The following is an 18,309-nucleotide window of genomic DNA, read 5'->3' on the forward strand; positions in this document are numbered from 1 at the left end:
GCTCTCCCCAGGTCTCATTAATAGCAAGATGAGCCTGGGTTCAGCTGGTGAAGTGGGCAGAGTCAGCTCATCTGCTGTGCAGATTTCTGCCTGCTGGTGGCTCACACCTTCTGTTTTAATCATCCAGTGGGCATGTGTGTGTGTACAGGACTCGGGGTGAGCAGTCGTCTCTCCGCTCACCCGCTGTCTCTGCTGAGAGCAGTGGCCGGTGCATGGGGTGTGCCCACTGACATGGCGCGGGGAGGGGTAGGATGCGGGCTTGGTGGCCATTCTCTTCTCCAGGCCTCCTCCTGCTCCTCTGTAGGGAAGGCGTCAGGTTCCTCCCGCTGTAACCGTCACCCATTGCTTCTCTAGAGGCCCACAACCCCTCCCCTGCCATGCCGGGTCCCTCCTGTGCATCCAGTTGGTGGTCACCCCACCACTTCCCAGTGGTTACCTGAGAGGGAGTGGGACACCCTGCCTGTAAGCCTGGATTTCTTTGGGAAGAACTGAGGTTTGCGCCGGCCTTATGATGCCCCTGACATCGGCCGATGATGCTGTCCCTGTAGGAGGTGCTGCCAAAGTGGGCTCTGGTGGCCAGGCTGCCCTCAGCACTGGTTGCCTCTGTACTTCCTCCTCCCGCAGCTAGACTTTCAGTTCAGGAGAGTGAAGGGAATCGACACTGGGGGGCACCAGAGCCCAGCAGACCTTCCCACTCCAGCACAGCAGGGGCGGAAAACAGCCTGGACACTGACATCTGGTCATCGGTGGGTTCTCCCCACCCGCCTGCCTGTCTGCTGCCATGACTGTCCTCCCCACACCCCCCATCCCAGATCCTTCCCACTGGGGGCTGCACAGAGCAGCCAGCACCAATGGAACAGATCCTCAGCCCTGCTTTGGTGATGGGCTCCCCAGGATGCCCAATTACAAAAGTCACATTTTATAGGTTTGTTCTTTGCAGAAAATGTGCAAGTTTGCCAAGGTGGTGTCACGAACAAACCATCAGTACAGACTATAACCATTGACCACTAACCCCTCCTTCCCAGAAGCCATGGCTTTCAGCTCTTGTGTTTTCTCAGTCGTCTTCTCTCTGGTCTTGTCCTTTTGAGCCCAGCCAGATGCCGCCCTGTCCATCCTCCCCGTCTCTCTCCCCTCCTTTCTCCCCTACCTCTCGCTGGCTGGCTGGCTCCCAGTCGCTCACTGATGTGCCCATGCTCTCCACACAGGACACAGCTTGGGCTACGGCTTTGTGAACTACGTGACTGCCAAGGACGCAGAGAGAGCGATAAACACACTGAACGGCCTGCGGCTCCAGTCAAAAACCATTAAGGTAAAGAGCTGCGATCACCATCTCATTGGTTCCCGGCTGCACAGAGATCTGTGCTGAGCCCTGGCCTTGGTGAAAGAGCCAACCTTTTATCTCCCCGTCATTGCCTTGGCACCGTTAGCACAGTTGCCCCTCAGAGCCCAGGCGCTTCCAGGGCATCTCCTGTTGGCTTGTGTGAGACCTGTGTCGGGTGGTGACTGTCCCAGCCCTTGTTCCTCTGGCTCCTTGGCCCCACCTGCAAAGGGAGGATCCCCGGAAAGGACTTGCACGGGGACCGCCTCCCGCCCTGACCCCGGTGTCCCTGGCGTGTTGACTCACAGCAGCCCCCTGATGTGAAGACCTCCCTGCCGGCCTCCTCTACCGGCCCAGCACTGCTGTCCTCCTGCCGAGCGGGCATTGGGCCAGCGCCACGTTCCCACTTGGACCTGGTCATTGTTGCAGTGGCGGCAGCACTGTCCATCTGCCCTGTGCTCAGGCTCCCCTTCCTGCCCTGTTCCAGCAGTTAAGGTCCTCCTACCCGTTCACTCAGCAGTCACTGGGCAAGCATGTAGGAGTTGCCCACTGTGTGCCACTCAGTGAACAAAACCATTTCCACGCCTCGTAGGGCAGGCTGAGTATCTGCGTGTGTACAGGTGCACACAGATGATAAATATGACACCAGGTGTGGCCAAGGTGGGTGTCACAAGTTGTGTCCTGGGGGCGCTGTGTCCTGTGGGGGATTCTTGACGACTTGAGGTGACTTGAAGGAAAGGAGAGAGCCAGGCAGCGCGATGGGGCAGTCTGGGCAGACTGTCAGTAGTGTCATTCCCTAATCGGGGACTGAGGTGGGTTCCTGGGACAAGTTGCCGAGTCCTCCAGGCCTCACAAGACAGACCGCCCCACCTTTGTGCTCCTCTCAACCTGACATCACTGACCACGCCCTCCTTTTCTCAGTCTCACCCCTCCCCACCCCTAGGTGTCTGTCTTCAGGCTCTGTCCACCCCTGGACCAGCTTTGGGTTTTCCTGATCTTCGCTCCATGCCCAGCCCTGCTGTAGAACATGCCCCCTCTGCCCACTCCACGAGGGACCCTGGCCGGGCTTCCTGCAATAGCCCCTCCTGTGCTGTGCCCACTGGCCCTCACCCACAGACCTGGCGAGGCCCTCATGCCTGAGACAGGCACCCACCAGAGTCTCCAGAGCATCTCCCTCAACCCAAAGCCCCTGGGACAAGGTTGCCCTGTTGAACCTCTGCACCTTCATAGATCCTCAGGTAGCTCGAGGGGCCAGAAGTCTGAGTGCCCTCTGAGGGCCGTGAGCTGTGTGAGAGGGTCTGCTCCATGCCCTTCCCAGTGCCTGGCGGTCGCTGGATCTTGGGTGGTTCTCGGCTTGTAGAAGCGTCACCCCAGTCTCTGCCTTCGTCTTCACACGGGGTTCCCCGGTGTGCATGTCTGTGTGCAGACGTCTCCTTTTTATAAGGACCCCCATCATCGATCTGGGGCCATCTTACTCCACTCTGAGCTCATCATCATGAGTTGCGTCTATCATGATCCTGTTTCTAATGAGGTCACACTCTGAGGTCCTGGGGTCAGGATTCCCGACAGGGGAATTTGTGGGAGGATGTAATTCAGAAGTCTTGTGTTCTTCAAAAACCTCTCACAGGAGGGTTTCCCAAGAATAGGGCAGTGGACCTGCCAGAGGCAAGGGAGCAGGTGGTGCGGGAGCTTATGAGAGGGTTCTGGGCAGTGTCGCGGATCCAGTCGGGCATGCCTGCCACAGGTGGACGGGCTCACTGCTGCTGTCTTCTTGGATTCTGATTAGACTCTGAGCTTGACAGTAGCTGGAGAGGACAGGAAGCTGCAGTAGTCATCAGAGTCCCTGGAGACACCAAGGCTGGAAGGGACCGAAGTGCACGTGGCTCTGAAAGCATTCCCTCCCGGGCTTTATTAGGAGGCGGTCGCAACCACAGTCAGTGCCGGCCGCCACAGCACTCCCCTGGCACTGGCCTGGGAATGTTCTTTCCCGCAGTGTCCTTCACCAAAAGCCGAGGGCAGGCCCCAAATGCAACCTGTTCCAGATGGATCTGCGAGGGGCTAGGCAGGACATCCTAGGGGAAAACTCCCTGCTCGCCGGGCCCAATCCCAGGAAAGCACAGAAAAGCCCGAGTCCCAGCTCCCGCCTTCAGCCATCCTGCCTGAAATCTGACACCTCTCACTGGGGCATTTGATAAAACTGGACACGAAACAGTTGGAGTGACTCCCTCTGTCAGGAGTTTGAGCGGGGTGTTCTGTGGGGGACTGTAGACCCAGAAAGTTAAGGTGCAGACATAGGAGTGTGGCCAACGTCCTTCTTGGAAGTTGAGACGCATGGCCATGCCCACCTGCTGGCCTCTTTCTCTGAGGGCCGTGCTGCTTCTGCCCCAGGTCTTGGCCCAGAGTGTCCCCACAGTGCCTCAGGCCTGGCTGCAGTGCAGGGACGCATCCGGGGAACGTTGTCACCGCTGTTCCGCTCTCCCCTCAGGTGGAGCTGGGCTCGACCACACCCCGGTTTCTCCTTTCACCCACTGCCTCTCCCTCTGGGCTGTGTCCTGCTTTCCAGGCAAAGGCAGTGTCTGTCGTCTCCTTTTCTGGAATATTCCAGATGCGCCTCAAGGGTGTGAGAGTCAGCGCGTGAACAAAGGGGTGTGTGGGGGGGTGTGGTCTCGGTGTGTAGCCCTGCACCCCTGCCCTTCCTGGCAGGCCTGAGTGTTGTGGTGGGAACACATCTATCGCCTGTCCCCTTGTGCTGCCCAGTGACACCTGAGAGGTCGTGTCTGCTGCTGTGTTATTTATGTGTGGTCTCAGTTTTTTGACCCCCAGGGAGGAGTTCTGCTCAGGTCTAACTGCTCCCCCTTCCAGAGCACATGGTTCTCTGCTTCTTCTTCCTCTTCTGTCCCCCAGCCTCTTGACTTGGTCCTGACTCCCTCAGGTGTGGGGTATGACAGAGTCCTGTCCCCTCGGCCAGAAGTGGAAGGGCTTTGTCCCAGGGGCTCCTTCCCCGCAGAGGTCTGGCCTTGGCCCCATCCCTCCATGGCCCACAGGATCTACCCTGCTCTCACCCCAAACTGGAAACACTAAAGACATCTCCTTGCCCCCAGCCTCACACATACACACCATTTTATCGAAACTACTGCAAACTTCCTGTTAGTCTTCATAGTTTTGCAAAATAGAAGCCCCAAAAAGCGTGGGGTCATTTAATGTTGAGCACTCACCTGTGTGCCCCCAGCCCCGGGGCCCCATCTGGACTCCAGGTCGAGCTGGCCTGCTGCCTGGTGGGCGTCACACTCCCAGAGCACCCAGCTCTCTCCCCAGCTGTCTCTGGGCCCCTCCCAGGTAGGACAGAGTCCCCTTCCAGCCCTGCTCCTAGTCCAGAGAGGCCTGAGGCCAAGGTAGGAGGACAGGCAGCTGGGCTTGGTCCCTGCCCTGCCCCACACCAGCCATGCACCCCCAGACTCTCGACTATGAGATAGGAATGACACCCGCATCATCATGGCATGTGAGGGTCCCTGCCTGGCCTGAGGCGGGCTGCCAGCACGGGCTGCCACAGGTGACCTCCCACAGGGTTGACTTTCCATCACCTGAAGGTATAACACCCTCCCTGGATGCCTTGGGCATGCACCTGCCCTAATGCTAGCAAGCGGTTTTGTTTTCAAGGTGTCATATGCACGCCCAAGCTCCGAAGTCATCAAAGATGCCAACTTGTACATCAGCGGGCTCCCAAGGAACATGACCCAGAAGGACGTAGAGGACATGTTCTCTCGGTTTGGGCGGATCATCAACTCGCGGGTCCTTGTGGATCAGACCACAGGTACGGTGCCTGGCCTGGGATGCAGTGTGCTTTCCTCCGGGCAGGGCTCAAGTCTCCTTGGGAAGGCAGACGGCTGTCTTTAGTTACTCCAGCCATGAGGACAGAACCACAGTGAGAAGACATTGGCTTTTGTTTAATGAGGCTGGGAAGGTTGGAGGGGGGCAGGGTGTTATGTGACATAAAAGCCACCCCGTCATGAAAATTGAGGTGCAGCCAGGCTTTTACAGTGAAAACGCCAAGAGATCCTGGCACTATCCACAGGCACCCCTCATCCCAGCCTGGACTTGAACGTTGCCCTCCTTACTGCAGGCAGTAGGGTGCGTTGTGGGACAGTCTCTACTCCAGGTCCAGAGTCCCCACCACTCATTGTCCAAAGCTCCAAGGGGACTGTTTCTGAGGAGTCATTCTTGAGTCTCCACCACTCGATATCCCCCACCCCGGTAGCACATTCACAGCTTAAAGACAGTGTGATGTCCTCTCTCAGGCTGTCCTGGCCACTCTTGGGTCAGCTCAGCTCAGGACATAAGCAGCTCAGGCTCTGGGCTTTGCACATAGCACTTAGGCCCCACTGAACTGAGCACCACATGCCCAGAAGCCGCCCCTCAAGGTGGCCACCTGCCCCACCAGCCTTGGGCCTGGGTCAGACTGGCCACACACTCGGCTCTGTCAGGGAAGCAGTGAGCTTGGGACGTCTGATGTTCGGGCCCCTCAGCTCTGTTTTCTGCAGGAATGGGAATTTGCTGAGCAACTAGAAAGTAAAATTGCTGCTCCCAGAGCTCAGTGAAACTGATAGACTTGACTGGTCGCTTCTCGTGTTCTTCCCACACTGAGCATGTTCCCCACCTCCTTGGCTGAGGCAGTCAAGTGCACACTGGTAGTTGGGCTGCAGCAGCCGTGGCTCCGAGGTGGCCTCCCCCGGGAGGCTGAAAACAGACACGGAGCAGGCGGGTGGGGTGTCCCGGCTCATGGCAGACAAGAGTGGGGGTGCGTGTTTTCCCGTATCCTCCCTTAGCTGTGTACTCTGGGGCCCGCAGCCTTGCCCCCCACTCTCCCTTGTCCTGTCTCAGCTGGGCATGGGCTGGGACGCAGCTTGGAGAGGAGCAGACAGCTCGGATCCTCCAGAGCCCCGAGGAGGAGCAGAGGCTCCTGGAGTGTGGTCCCCAGGTGCAGGTCGCTGGCAGCTCTGGGTACCCCCCAGTCTGGCACCAACACCTGTTCTGCTACAGGGACATGGACTCCACCCACCTGGCCTCCTTTCTGCCCCTGGCTTGGGCCAGGGATGGGCCTGAGGTGATAATGCCATGTGCTTGGTATAACCCCCTGCACCAGGCTAGTTCCTGTGGTCCCTCATTCGGCTCCTCCCTTACCTTCAAGTACCAGTTGATCAAGTGACCCTGCTGGCTGGTCAGCGCCTCTATTTACCCTCCTTCACAGGAGCATCTGAGTGGGCTGTCAGGGGACCTGGAGCGGGCAGTGGTGGTGGCCCGCATCGCGCCTCCGTGGCCCTGCTTTCCCCAGTCCTGTGTGGACTGCTGCCCCCTGCTCATCTCAGTCCAGCCCTGCACTGCTGAGCAGGGCCCAGCTCCCAGTCTGGAGTCCACCCACCTTGAGAGCACCTCCCCCACTCCTGGGCCACGGAGCTTTTGTCCCCACTATCCTGAGGGCGGTCACTCCTGCAGGCTGTTCACTCACCCGTTTGCTGGAGATTTTGCCCTCTTTCCCTTTGCAAGGCTGCTGTCTCCTAGAGCTTTGGAGACCCTCAGGCCTCCCCACCAGTTTCTGCCACTTCAGTGTGGGCCCGCACCCCACACCCCTGCCTGTCTTTAGGAGCTTTGCAAGAAGAGGGTGCAGGAGCCATGAGGGGCCCCCAGGGCCTCCTCTCCACAGCCCTCCCCTAGGCCGGGATGTGCCACTGGAGAGCAGGAAACAAGCCTGTGGGACTGTGGGCCCCCCTGCCCGCTCTGGAGGATGCCGCTGCTCAGCGCTCCTCTGCTGGGGCCCTGTGGAGCTGCAGCCAGGCCGAGAGTGGCACGGAGAGCAAGCCTGCATGCCAGGTTCGCTTTCGTGTGACGTGTGTTTCAAAGAAGCGAAAATGCGCTCAAAACCCTTACCCCAGAATGCTTTAAAAAATGGCCTGAGTAATTAAAAAGAAAGAACAGGTGGTCTGGTTAATTAAAAAAATAAAAAGAAAAAAAGAAGAAAAACCATAGTTTCCTGAGCTGACAGAAGTTTTTTTTTTTTTTTGCTTTGCTTCTTTATACATTGTAATTGTGACCTTTATAGTTGGCTCATCTAGAGATGGTGCCATTTATTGATCTCTGCTCTTAATCCTAAAAACACCAGAGGAAAAAAAAAACACCTCATCTTTAAAATGTATATATTCATCCAAGCATTGAGTTTATATTCTCACTTTAAGTAACTTTCTTTCTTGGGTTTTCTTGCTTTCACTTGGGCAGTTTTCATTTGATAGTCATTTTACAAAACCAGACACGGAAGCCACACTTGCACACACACACTCTCTCTGCTTGATCGCAAGGTCTTCCTAAAGAGAGTGAGACTGTCCCCTGCAGGCAGCTTTCTGTGGGAGCCAGCCAGCCGCAGCTTCCAGTGAGATTTGCCTGCAGTTAGATCTCGCTCGGGTTCCCATCTGTCTAAGCCGTCGTTCGTGTCATTTAAGAGTAAATAAAGAGTGTATGCCAAGTACTTGTTTTCAGGTGTTCCTTCTGAACTAAAATTTTAAAATGGGCTCAGGCTCTAGACTGCGCCTGGCACTTGTGAATCTCCGGATCTGGTCTCACTGACTCAGTGAGCATCTCTGGCTGTGTCCATTTAAAGTTCATACTTACATAGTCATGGAGCCATGGTGGGGGCAGCCTTGAGACTGCCAGGGGCCATTGTGTGGCCTCCCAGGGTGTTATGCTGGGGGTGCCCCCCAGGAGGGAGCATTTCCCGGTTGGAAAGTTGGGGTGAGTGCTTTAGGAGTTGGCATTCATGGTATGTTACAGTTGTGGCAGAAGAACCCCTGCCTGAAGGCCCCTGACTTCCGTCTGCTTGTTTACATGGGGCCCACAGTGTCCCTTCCCAGTCAGAACAGAGCGTGGGATTCTATTAATAGGCCCCAAGGGGGCACCACTTCTAGCAGTAGAACTTGTCATTGCTGCCCCCACCTGGTATGCCTGAGTCCCCCACACCCCTCCTCGGCCCCCACCCTGGGCCCATCCTGGGGACTATCAATGGGATCCTGTGGGACATGGGAGCCGACTTGGGGGTGTTCCTTACACTCACTTAGCCGGTGGCCCAGGGCCCTGGTCTCTTCTGCTCTGATAACTGTCATTCACCACCTGGTAAAGGCCTCAGGACAGCCTGTGACTGGCCGTGGAGAGCGAGAACATCCAGGGTAGGGCTGTCTGCCACAGCCTCCTCTCCAAGGTGCTCTCCCAGATGCCCTCAGCTGTCACCTCCACGCTGCGACCTCCACCCTTGACCCCAGCAGAAAGAGCTGGTTCTCTTCATGGCTCCACATTCCTTCACCCCAGCCCTACCTCATTCCTCCATTTCTTCAAGGGACCAGCCCCTGTCATTCCTCCCAGGCCCAGAATGTGGGCAGAAGGAGGGTAGAAGGTGACTGAGCCCACTCCCACCTGGTTTGTTCAGGTCTCACCCTCAGGCCAGGCTGACCTGGCCCTGCCTTCAGCAGTTGGGCCTGGGATTCAGGCAGCCACGTTCTTGTTCCTTCAAGGGCTGGGGCAGCAGCAGAATCAGGGGCTTGCCTTCAGGAGGCTCCGTCCAGGGACCCAAGGCAGGGAGTCTATGGGTGAGTGTCAGCACTGCTGAGGGCCCTCAGAATCAAGTGAGGCCAGACTCTTCCCAGAAAACTTAGAATATCCAAGAGGTGAGTGAGGTGTTGGTGGCAGGAAAGAGAGAGCCACCAGGGTGCAGCTGGGTTACTCAGACTCCACGCCCTTCGGGGACTCAGGAGGCTGAGTCAGGCACTGAGCAAACAGGGATTGGATCAGGCCAGCTGGGAAGGCCTGGCCTGGGTCTGAGGCCAGATGGCCGGCAGGCCTTGGGAGGGAGCACCCTGGGGCGAGGGGGAGCTCCTTACTGTCTGCCCACCCCTCAGCATGCCCTGCACCAGCACCATGGTGGGCACCTGGCCTCCACAGTGACAGAGGATAGAACATGGCTTCCTTTTAAAAAAGAGGTCTGGGGCATCTCTCCGGGATGTTGTGCCAAAGTGTCTTATTGCGCAGAGACTATGCATTGTTGCTTCAACTCAGAAGAAAGTTTGAAACCTTAATCTTTTATTAGTCATTGTTTGTTTTAATTTGTTCATGTTTCCATATTTAGGTTTAATTTTTGTTTCTCTCATTAGCCAAGCATCCAGTTTAAACCACAGTAGGCTGACTGACTTGACTTTTGCTTTTCAGTTTTAAAACTCCTTGCATTTTTTTCCCCCTAACTCCATTTTTGTTGGTTTGTTAAAAAGGTTTGTCCAGAGGGGTTGCGTTTATCCGGTTTGACAAACGGTCGGAGGCAGAAGAGGCAATTACCAGTTTCAATGGTCATAAACCCCCAGGTTCCTCCGAGCCCATTACAGTGAAGTTCGCAGCCAATCCCAACCAGAACAAAAACGTGGCGCTGCTCTCCCAGCTGTACCACTCGCCAGCTAGACGGTTCGGAGGCCCCGTCCACCACCAGGCGCAGAGATTCAGGTGGGTCAGGAGGGTGCGCTCTTCCTGCCACAGCCACACGGGCCACATCCAGCTGCTCGCAGCCTGCTGGGCAGGCACTCCCAGCTGCGGGAACTGCTGCACACAGGGCTGATCATGTCCTGTCTCTGTGTCCCCTGCCCACCTCAGAGGGTTATCTGTGTGGAGCCGTGTGTTTCCATCTGAGTATGTCTCTAATGGGAGTGAGAAAGATGGCACAGCTCCTAGCTCCCAGCACCTGGCGCTGCAGCCTGCAATTCCTCAGGACAGGCAAGCGGACCGCAATACGGAGGAGCATCCTATATCTGGGGAGAAAGATGTAGCCTGAGCTCACTGGAAGGCTTCTCTCCTTCCAGAGTTTTAAACAGGTTTTAGACTTTTGATGAGCAGCCCGAGGGCAAACCTTTCTTGTCTACCTCCTTGTGGGGTCATTTGGTGTCTAAATATTAATACTTCTCCTGTTGAAAAGCCCCGTCCTAGAGGTGGACTGTTTACCTGCCTTCCTTAGCCTTTCCACAGAAAACAGTTCTAGTTGCCAGGATGTAGTAGAGCAGAGACGAGTAGAGCTGGTGACTTGGACTCTGAAATCAGCTGTATTACTACCTCATGAACAACAGAGAGGCCCACAAGCTGGCCTGCCTTCGTTGGCTTTTCAGGTTTAAAGGCAAAGCTGGGGAAGTGGACAGAAGTGAGCTTGATCCAGTTTGAAAGTCAGATAGCACAGTCAGTGTCACTGCTAATCTGGTGGAGGGTGTAGATGGCCAGGTTCAGGGAGTTACCTATGAACTCTGGGAAACCAGAGAGCTTGGGGGAGAAGAAAAAGGGAGACATGAGTGCAAGAAGGGCCAGGCAGGAGAGTGACTGTGACCTCCAGGGGTAGACAGAAGGAAAGGGCAAAGAGGGGAGGTAAGAAGAGGGAGGAAGCCCCAGAGAGGAGAGAGTTTGCAGAAGGGCCTCCAGATCTAGGATAGGATGGGTCAGTTTACCTCTGTGCCATCAGAGGTAAGAATGGGGGCAGTTCATGAGAGTTGAGATGCAGTCAGCTACCACTAGCAGGAGGCTCTCAGAAGGGAATGAGAATGAACTGCACTGTCAACAAGACAGTGTGGTCTGTCTTGTTGTACAGCCTCGGATCGTTTTCAGTTTAATGGATACGTCAAGGTTTAGTGAACCACTATCATAACTTGGGTCCACATCCTACAAAAGTTAGAGGAAACAAGGTTCATTTAAAAGTCAGACCTCTTCCCAGTTCTCACTGAAAAGCAACTCACACAGGCACTCGAGGGCCCTTACCCACCCCCATTTCAGTGATTCTGTGGTCTTACCACTAACAAATCATTTAACCAACTCAGACATCCAGTGCAGCTATTTAATGTCATTCCTGCAAATTCAAAATCACGGCCCACAGCATGCCTTGATTCTTCATCAGTGATCACCGTTCTGTCAGTGGGCTGCACCCCAGGGGGCTGGCCACTCTTCTCCAGAGTCTCTCGAGGGAGTGAATCTGTTCAGTGGTACTCGAAGGCACCCTGCTCACCCCTGGGTCAGACCCACACCTCAGACTTGATTGTGTTTTGGAGCAGGTGGTCCTCCAGTTGCATTGTGGGGCTTCAGAGATGCTGTGCCATGCACAAGTGTTCTTAACTGGTCCTCCGACAGTTAACTTTTGTGTTTGTGAAACATCTCACGGGCCACATGGCTTCAGTAGCAATTTTGTCATCTTCCTTCATCCTTACTGCCATGGCCATGATTTGTAGGCTTATTTTTATGTGACTAAAAGTGTTTCTTTAGAAAGGGGGCCCCAAGGACTTTCCTGGAAGTCCAGTGGCTAAGACTGTCTTCCAAGGCAGGGACCATGAGTTCGATCCCTGGTCAGAGGACTAAAGTCCCACATGTTATGGGGTGCAGCCAAAAATTTTTTTTAGAAACTGGGTGGTCCCACATTTTTGGTAAAGCTTGGTGGACTTGCAGTCCACAGCCCTGGCCCTTCTGGGGTGTTACGAACCAGCAGTGGAAGGTTGTCCAGAGCTGTGCCCTGCTGCAGTGGCCCTTCATGGGTGTGTGCTATATGCAGACACTGCTTGGCTGTGAACCCTTGGAGAGGGAGGGTCCTGACGAGGTGGGAGGTACAAAATTCAGAGAAACAAGAAGATTCAGCCCTCCCCCACCCCCGGCAAACACACATACATACACAGACGTATAGGATAAGGAAGGGTTTCCCCAGGGGGAGCTGGGAGTGTAACAGCACCTAGGAGGATGTGGAGAAGCTCCCATCTTTTAAAATGTGGGAAGTACAGGTGTGACTAAACAGGACCCCTCTCCCCACAGTGGGAGGGGTGGAGGGAGCGGCTGGTCAGAGGCCACTGCAGGCCCCCTCGATGGGGAAAGTGGGTTGAGGCTCTGACCCGCTCCGGGCAGCCAGTGTCTCTCGTCATAGCCCATTCCCTATGGAGCAGGGAGCCTGTGCCCTCCCTCTGACACTATATTGACTTCTGCTTAGTGAAAAACTCTGATGGTGCCCGAGGTGGGGGGCTGCCGGCCCAAGCGCCCCCATGGGCCACGTGTCCACGCGCGGGCCCACCCTGACCCTGACCTGAACGCTGTGCTCTCTGTTTGCTAGGTTCTCCCCCATGGGTGTAGATCACATGAGTGGGCTTTCTGGTGTCAATGTCCCGGGCAACGCTTCTTCGGGCTGGTGCATCTTCATCTACAACCTGGGCCAGGATGCCGATGAGGGGATCCTCTGGCAGATGTTCGGCCCGTTTGGCGCCGTTACCAATGTGAAAGTGATTCGCGACTTCAACACCAACAAGTGCAAAGGCTTTGGCTTTGTGACCATGACAAACTATGAAGAAGCCGCCATGGCCATAGCAAGTCTGAACGGCTACCGCCTGGGGGACAAAATCTTGCAGGTTTCCTTCAAAACCAACAAGTCCCACAAATAACTCGCTTACGCTTTTTTTTTTTTTTTTTTGTACGGAATAGATAATTAAGAGTGAAGAAGTTGAAACTTTTTTGTTAGTGTACAACTCATTTTGCGCCAATTTTCACAAGTGTTTGTCTTAGTCTAAATGAGAAGTGAAAAGGTTTTTATACTCTTGGGATGCAGCCGACATGTTCAAATGTTTGAAATCCCACAATGTTAGACCAATTTTAAGTTTCTTAAGTTATTTCCTTTAAAATATATATTAAACAGAAATCTAAATAGACTGCATTGACTAACCAGTCCCTCGGGATGGTGGTGAAACTGAAGCATGCTTTAACTTCCGAGACTGTCTAACACGCGTTTCATTCAATGTCTCCACAAACTGGATAGAAACCAACAAGCAAACAGAAACGATGTTTTAGTTTTAGTTCCTAAAGATGTTAGACAGATGCTGAGTGCGTGTTTTTCTCAACCGCTTCCACATTTTAAGCGATTTCTGCTTCGGTTGACAGGAAATTGCTTTCCCAAGCAGGTCCCATTGCCACCTGCTGCTCACTCAGCCGAGGGGCCCCGGCTGCGGCAGCGGGCCAGTCTGCCGTGGGCCACCGGCGGGAGGGGGACCGCACGCCGGGCCGGGCCAGGCCCTGCGGAGGACACGAGGGGTCTCCTACGCCCAGGCTCCAATGGGAACGGACCAAAGAGTTTCAGGGGAACTCCAGTATATTCCAGAGTCAGATCTCAGCTGCAGGCATGCCTCAAGATGCCTTGCTCCTCCGACACCCCGAATTCCTGTCCACACGTTGCATGCACAGTGCCCCCACAACAGCGGATACTGTCGACCCCTGGCTTCGCTCCAGTTTCCGAGCGCATTGACCACAGCTCCAATGCGTCAGATAGCTCTATTTTTTAACAACACAGAAACATTTGAGCATTGTATTTCTCGCATCCCTTCTCGTGAGCGCTAGGCTTTTTTCTATTTTAGTCAGGTTTTGTTTTGAAACTTTGCTCTCCTATGAACACTCAACAGAAAAGTACTTACTTCCTGACAGTTACCTATTAACAAAAAAACAAACAACAACAAAAAAAACCACCCTTTGATTTGTAGTTTTAAAGATTAACCCTCAAAGTTCTCTTCATAACTGCCTTGACGTTTTGGGTTGTTCTGTTAATTTTCTTTTGCTTTTTTGTGTTTTTTGTTTGTTTTTACTTTTGCATTTAAGACCATTAAATTTGATTTTGTTTTGCTCGAATTTTGTTTTGTTTTTTATTTTACCTTTTCTTTCTTTTTGGCTAGGTAAGGTACAGACAGCCCAGCATTCAGGGAGGATTCGTAAAATTTTAAGCAACAAATATACTTGCCTCAAGACAAAGCATTTACGGATCTATGATGTTAGGATTGCGCTCTCACAGGTGGTGTTTTTTTCCAAACGGGGAGTGGGCAGGGAGAGTCCGAGAGAGGGCCTAAGAGGTAAACAGGCAGGGCCCCAGTCTCCGGGCAACTCCTCAGGAGCGTGATGTGATTTTTTAAATAAATAACCAGTGTATGAGAGAATCAAAACCACCATAATTTAGTACCAGTGGTTTTTAACCTTGACACGAGAGACTAATAAAGCATGTGAATGATAGGCTGTTTTTTAGTTATCGATATCATGGAATTGCGGCATTATTTATTTATTTATTTATTTAAGTGGAAGTCATTGGGCTGTAGGCACAACCTTCTGCAGAGTGGGTCAGTGTTCTAAAACCGCCCCCCGCCCTCAACCATTTTAGGCTGCCCATCCCCCCATCCTTTCCCTCATGCTTTACTGAGGGGCTGCCAGCCACTTACCTGAGCCTCCCCAGTTTACCACGCAGCCCTCTTCTTACCCCACAAAGGGCCAAATTCATCCCTTGAGGCCTTGTCTCCCAAGTTGGCCAAGTGCCACGGAGGGCCTCCTCCCTCCTGTAGAATCTTCCAGATTCTAAGTCCAAGCCAGCTTACGTGCCTCCTCCTGGATCTAAGGCCCATTTGCTCAGATTTGACATGAAGAGGGTCCCCGCTATGTGTACCCCAGAGCACTCCACACCCCAGGCCCGGGATGCTGTCCTAGAAAAATATACCATGCAGGTCGTGCCAGCGTCGGGCTAACAGCTTCTCAGAGCAGGTGAGGTTCCCCGTCCTCGGAGTGACCCTTAGGCCTCCTCGCTGACACTCCTGCCAGCCCGCGCTGGCATGCAGTGTCCTACGAGAATTCTGTCAGAGGCCTGCACTGCGAGTGACAGGCTCACAGCCCGTCCCCTCGCCCCCTCGCCCCCTCTGTTTTATTGGGATCACATTGGTTTCCCTGATGGTAGCACACATGAGATGGAAACGTAAAGCGCATACGGACCTCTGCGAGTTGCCCAGAGTATCTCAGTAAATGTCTCGTTTTACGCGGTCCCCGCTCGGAACAGCCTTCTGGCTAAAAACCCTCACGTGTTTCTTGGGGAGTTTTAATTTGCGAGTGCAGGAGGATCCTACCTTTGACATGTTCTGCTTCCGAGAAGTAATCGTCACTGCCACGGGAGTCCCAGATGCTGGCCCTGGGTCCGAAAAGCTCATTACATCTCTAAGCTTGTTTGCAAAAGGAAGACCTCATTTTTTTTTTTTTCAAGTCACAATCCGAAAGAAACCATGTTTAAAAAAAAAATTTTTTTTAACCTAGATCAGTCATATTTGTATCTTGTGAAATGAATGCTTTCCTTTTCTTTGAGAATTTTGATGAAAAAGAGTTGAGGATAGATGGTGTTAATTTATGAAAACTTTGGTTTGGCACATAAATACCAAAGAGACTCTGACTGAATTCTCTCTCGGCCTGTGTGACTGGCCCTCCTAGTTGTTCACTCAGCAGCTGCACCTCTCTGCACCTGGTTCCAGTCAAGTAATCCACTCTACCCCTCAGCTCTGCCTCTCTTTAGCTTTTCAATGTAATACGCCAAGCTGTGGTTTTCTGTGCTGGCTGTGCCTCTGGTCACAAATCCCGTGACTGCAACACCCTCCCCCACCACCCCCCTCTTGCCAGAATAGCCAAAGGCTGGGCTTTCTCAGCCGGCGGCACCTTCCTTGTTCCAAGGTGAGTCTTTCCCTCGCCAAGGGCAGCTGCCTTAACCTCCGAGAGTCTGCGCTTGGCGTTAGTGCTGGAAACCCGCCTTCCAGGCTCTGAACCTCGCTGCTGTAGGGAGCCGGTCCTTGTGAGCTGGCAGCTGTGGTGGGGAAGCCCTGCTGGATCAGACAGACATGAGAAGCCCGAGGCAGCCATTAGCAGTAACTCACCCTGTTGGCCTCCAGACTAGGGCTGTGGACTCACCCCAGCCTGCCGTTGGCCTTGAAAATCAGAGTTCATGTCCCCCTGGCTGTCCCATTTCACATCCGTCCCTGCCTGACCCAACTTCCCTGTGCTTTCCACAGCCGTCCTCGGCTGGATCACGGAGAATGAGACCAAGCCACCAAGGGCCCCTCTTCCCACCCCCTGACCCCCACCCCAGCCCTCCATCTGAAATCCCTCCCATCTTCCCAGGACCCGCGGTACCTCCTGGGACCTGAGGCAGCTCCTCAGGAAACACCTGCTGCTCATCAGATTCCCAGGCCTAGCCCTCAGCCCGGTTCCTGAGAGCCCTCTGCTGAGTGGCAGCGGGAACTGACGCTTTCTTGCAACGGCGTAGGACCCCCAGCAGGGTTCACATTTCCACGCCTTTTGAGTTCGCCTCTGACTTCTTAACGATTGTATTTTTCCACAACCTTTTGGTGACAAGAGTTCAGTTTTCTGCTTGGTCGTTAAATAACTCCTCGTAAGTCCCTGTGAGGACCGAAGTTAGGCTGACCGGTGGTCTGCAGCAACCCGGGAGGACTGTGTCTCACTTCTGCCAGGAGAGAAGGCTTGTCCGTTGGTTGGGGCCACGTCTTTACTGTGTAACGTTCCATTTATAGTGACTTGCTCTGGGCCGGTGGGGGGCACTTTCCCAAGTGGTTCCCACGTTGTACAGTAGATGGGTAGATCTTTTGTATATTAGTATGTTTTAAGTTATTGGTTTGTTTTATATAAAGTAATTTATTTTTCAGGTACCATTTTTCATTTTAACTTTGTTTTTACATGGGTTTGTTTTCAATAAAGTGTGACACTGCTGTCCAAAAGCCAACAATAAAATGAATCCCATTGTGTTCTTTGGAGATTGCTTATGTAACTAGCTTTTTCTTTTCTTTTCTTTTCTTTTTTTTTTCTTTCTTTCTTTTTCTTTCTTTTCAGGGAAAAAAAGTCCTCCTCAGTTTTCCATCCCCCCAGTTTGCCTTTTTATCCTTGTGAATAAATGTTCTTTAGTGTTTTAGGAGGAAAAAGCAAACTTAGATTTTGATAATCCAGAAGACTTCAGATTAATAAAGAAGCTTTGAAAGAAGACCATTTTTCAAAATTTTAGTGAAGTGTGAATATTTTTTGTCAATGGCTTTCTCAAAGAGAATGAAACTTTTGCACCATTTTCAGAGTTTTTATAGAGATGCCAAATTGATATATTTACATGTAATGAAAACATGAAAAAGTTTTATTAAACAATTGTTCATAGCTGTGTAGACATTTTAATTCAGTTTCCAAAGCTCTCAGAGTGTATTTTTGGAGTACGGAGTGCTCACGGTGTGGGGCCTTACGATTCCAAAACAACGCGATTGTCCAAATACATAGTCCTTCCCACAGGTATCAGGTTTGTGTTAATCTCTGTATGTTAACTATGACTGGAATTCTGTGATATTTTGGTAATAAATGAAGTGGGATCGTGGAGACGTGGTGGTGTGGGGGTGACGGTGTGTGCCTTGTAAAGCAGCCATCGCCGAGTGAAGCGCCAGTGATGGCTGCCAGTGACTCCCTGCTTCTTAGCTGAGAGGAGGCTGCCCCTTACCAGGCTCTGTGCTTGGGGAAGCAGGGAGCCCGCGGGACAGCCAGCCCCAGGGATGACTCTAGGATGTATCCTGTGCCCAGCTCCCCTGCCACACACCACTCTCTGCCTAGATCCCACCCCCCCACACACACGAGTCAGCTCCCTCCCCTTGGAGACCTAGAGGCCTCTCCGTTCTCCAGGCTCAAAGGTCTGTGGGCCCCCTGCCTTGTCCCTGAGTATTGCCTGTCCATCTGAGCCTCTGGCCATTCTGAATCTCTTCTGACACATCCCCTCGGGGGAGGGCAGGTGAGTTCTGACTCCCCCAGAGGCAGGACGATGTCTCAGGGTCAGGGTCTCAGGTTCGCATCCTGACTCCACACTGTCCTCAGTAGGCAAGTCCTTGACTCTTCTCCCCCAGCCTCAGCATCCCCAGCTGTGAAATGGGGTCCATAGGATCCTCGTGGAAAGGAAAACAAATAGGTACCGCAGTCACCATGGCTGCTCTGAATCCAGGGGCAAGGCTGGGGTGGACAGAGAGAGCACCCCCCACCCCGGGCTCCCCTGCACCCAGTGGGCTCAGCTAAAAGCCTCACGTACCTCTCCAACAGGCATTTACGGGGCCTCTTCTGAAGTCACTGGGTTTCCTGTTGTGAGTGTG

At 53.4% G+C, this 18,309-nt stretch overlaps 1 protein-coding gene across 3 annotated transcripts in view; it reads left to right on the forward strand.

Annotated features, from left to right (window-relative positions):
* Positions 1-17,552, forward strand: part of ELAVL1 (ELAV like RNA binding protein 1) — a 39,878-nt gene extending 22,326 nt beyond the window's left edge. For all 3 annotated transcript variants that reach the window (XM_040240532.1, XM_040240534.1, XM_040240533.1), the window contains 4 exons: positions 1,206-1,309; positions 4,976-5,129; positions 9,619-9,844; positions 12,462-17,552. In XM_040240532.1, coding sequence (XP_040096466.1) covers positions 1,206-1,309; positions 4,976-5,129; positions 9,619-9,844; positions 12,462-12,786 — 809 coding nt within the window. In that variant the 3' untranslated portion in view covers positions 12,787-17,552. The remainder of the gene's footprint in view (positions 1-1,205; positions 1,310-4,975; positions 5,130-9,618; positions 9,845-12,461) is intronic.
* The last annotated feature ends 757 nt before the right edge of the window (positions 17,553-18,309 follow it).

This window comes from Oryx dammah, unplaced genomic scaffold (genome assembly GCF_014754425.2).
Source record: "Oryx dammah isolate SB20612 unplaced genomic scaffold, SCBI_Odam_1.1 HiC_scaffold_5, whole genome shotgun sequence".
Taxonomy (NCBI): domain Eukaryota; kingdom Metazoa; phylum Chordata; class Mammalia; order Artiodactyla; family Bovidae; genus Oryx; species Oryx dammah.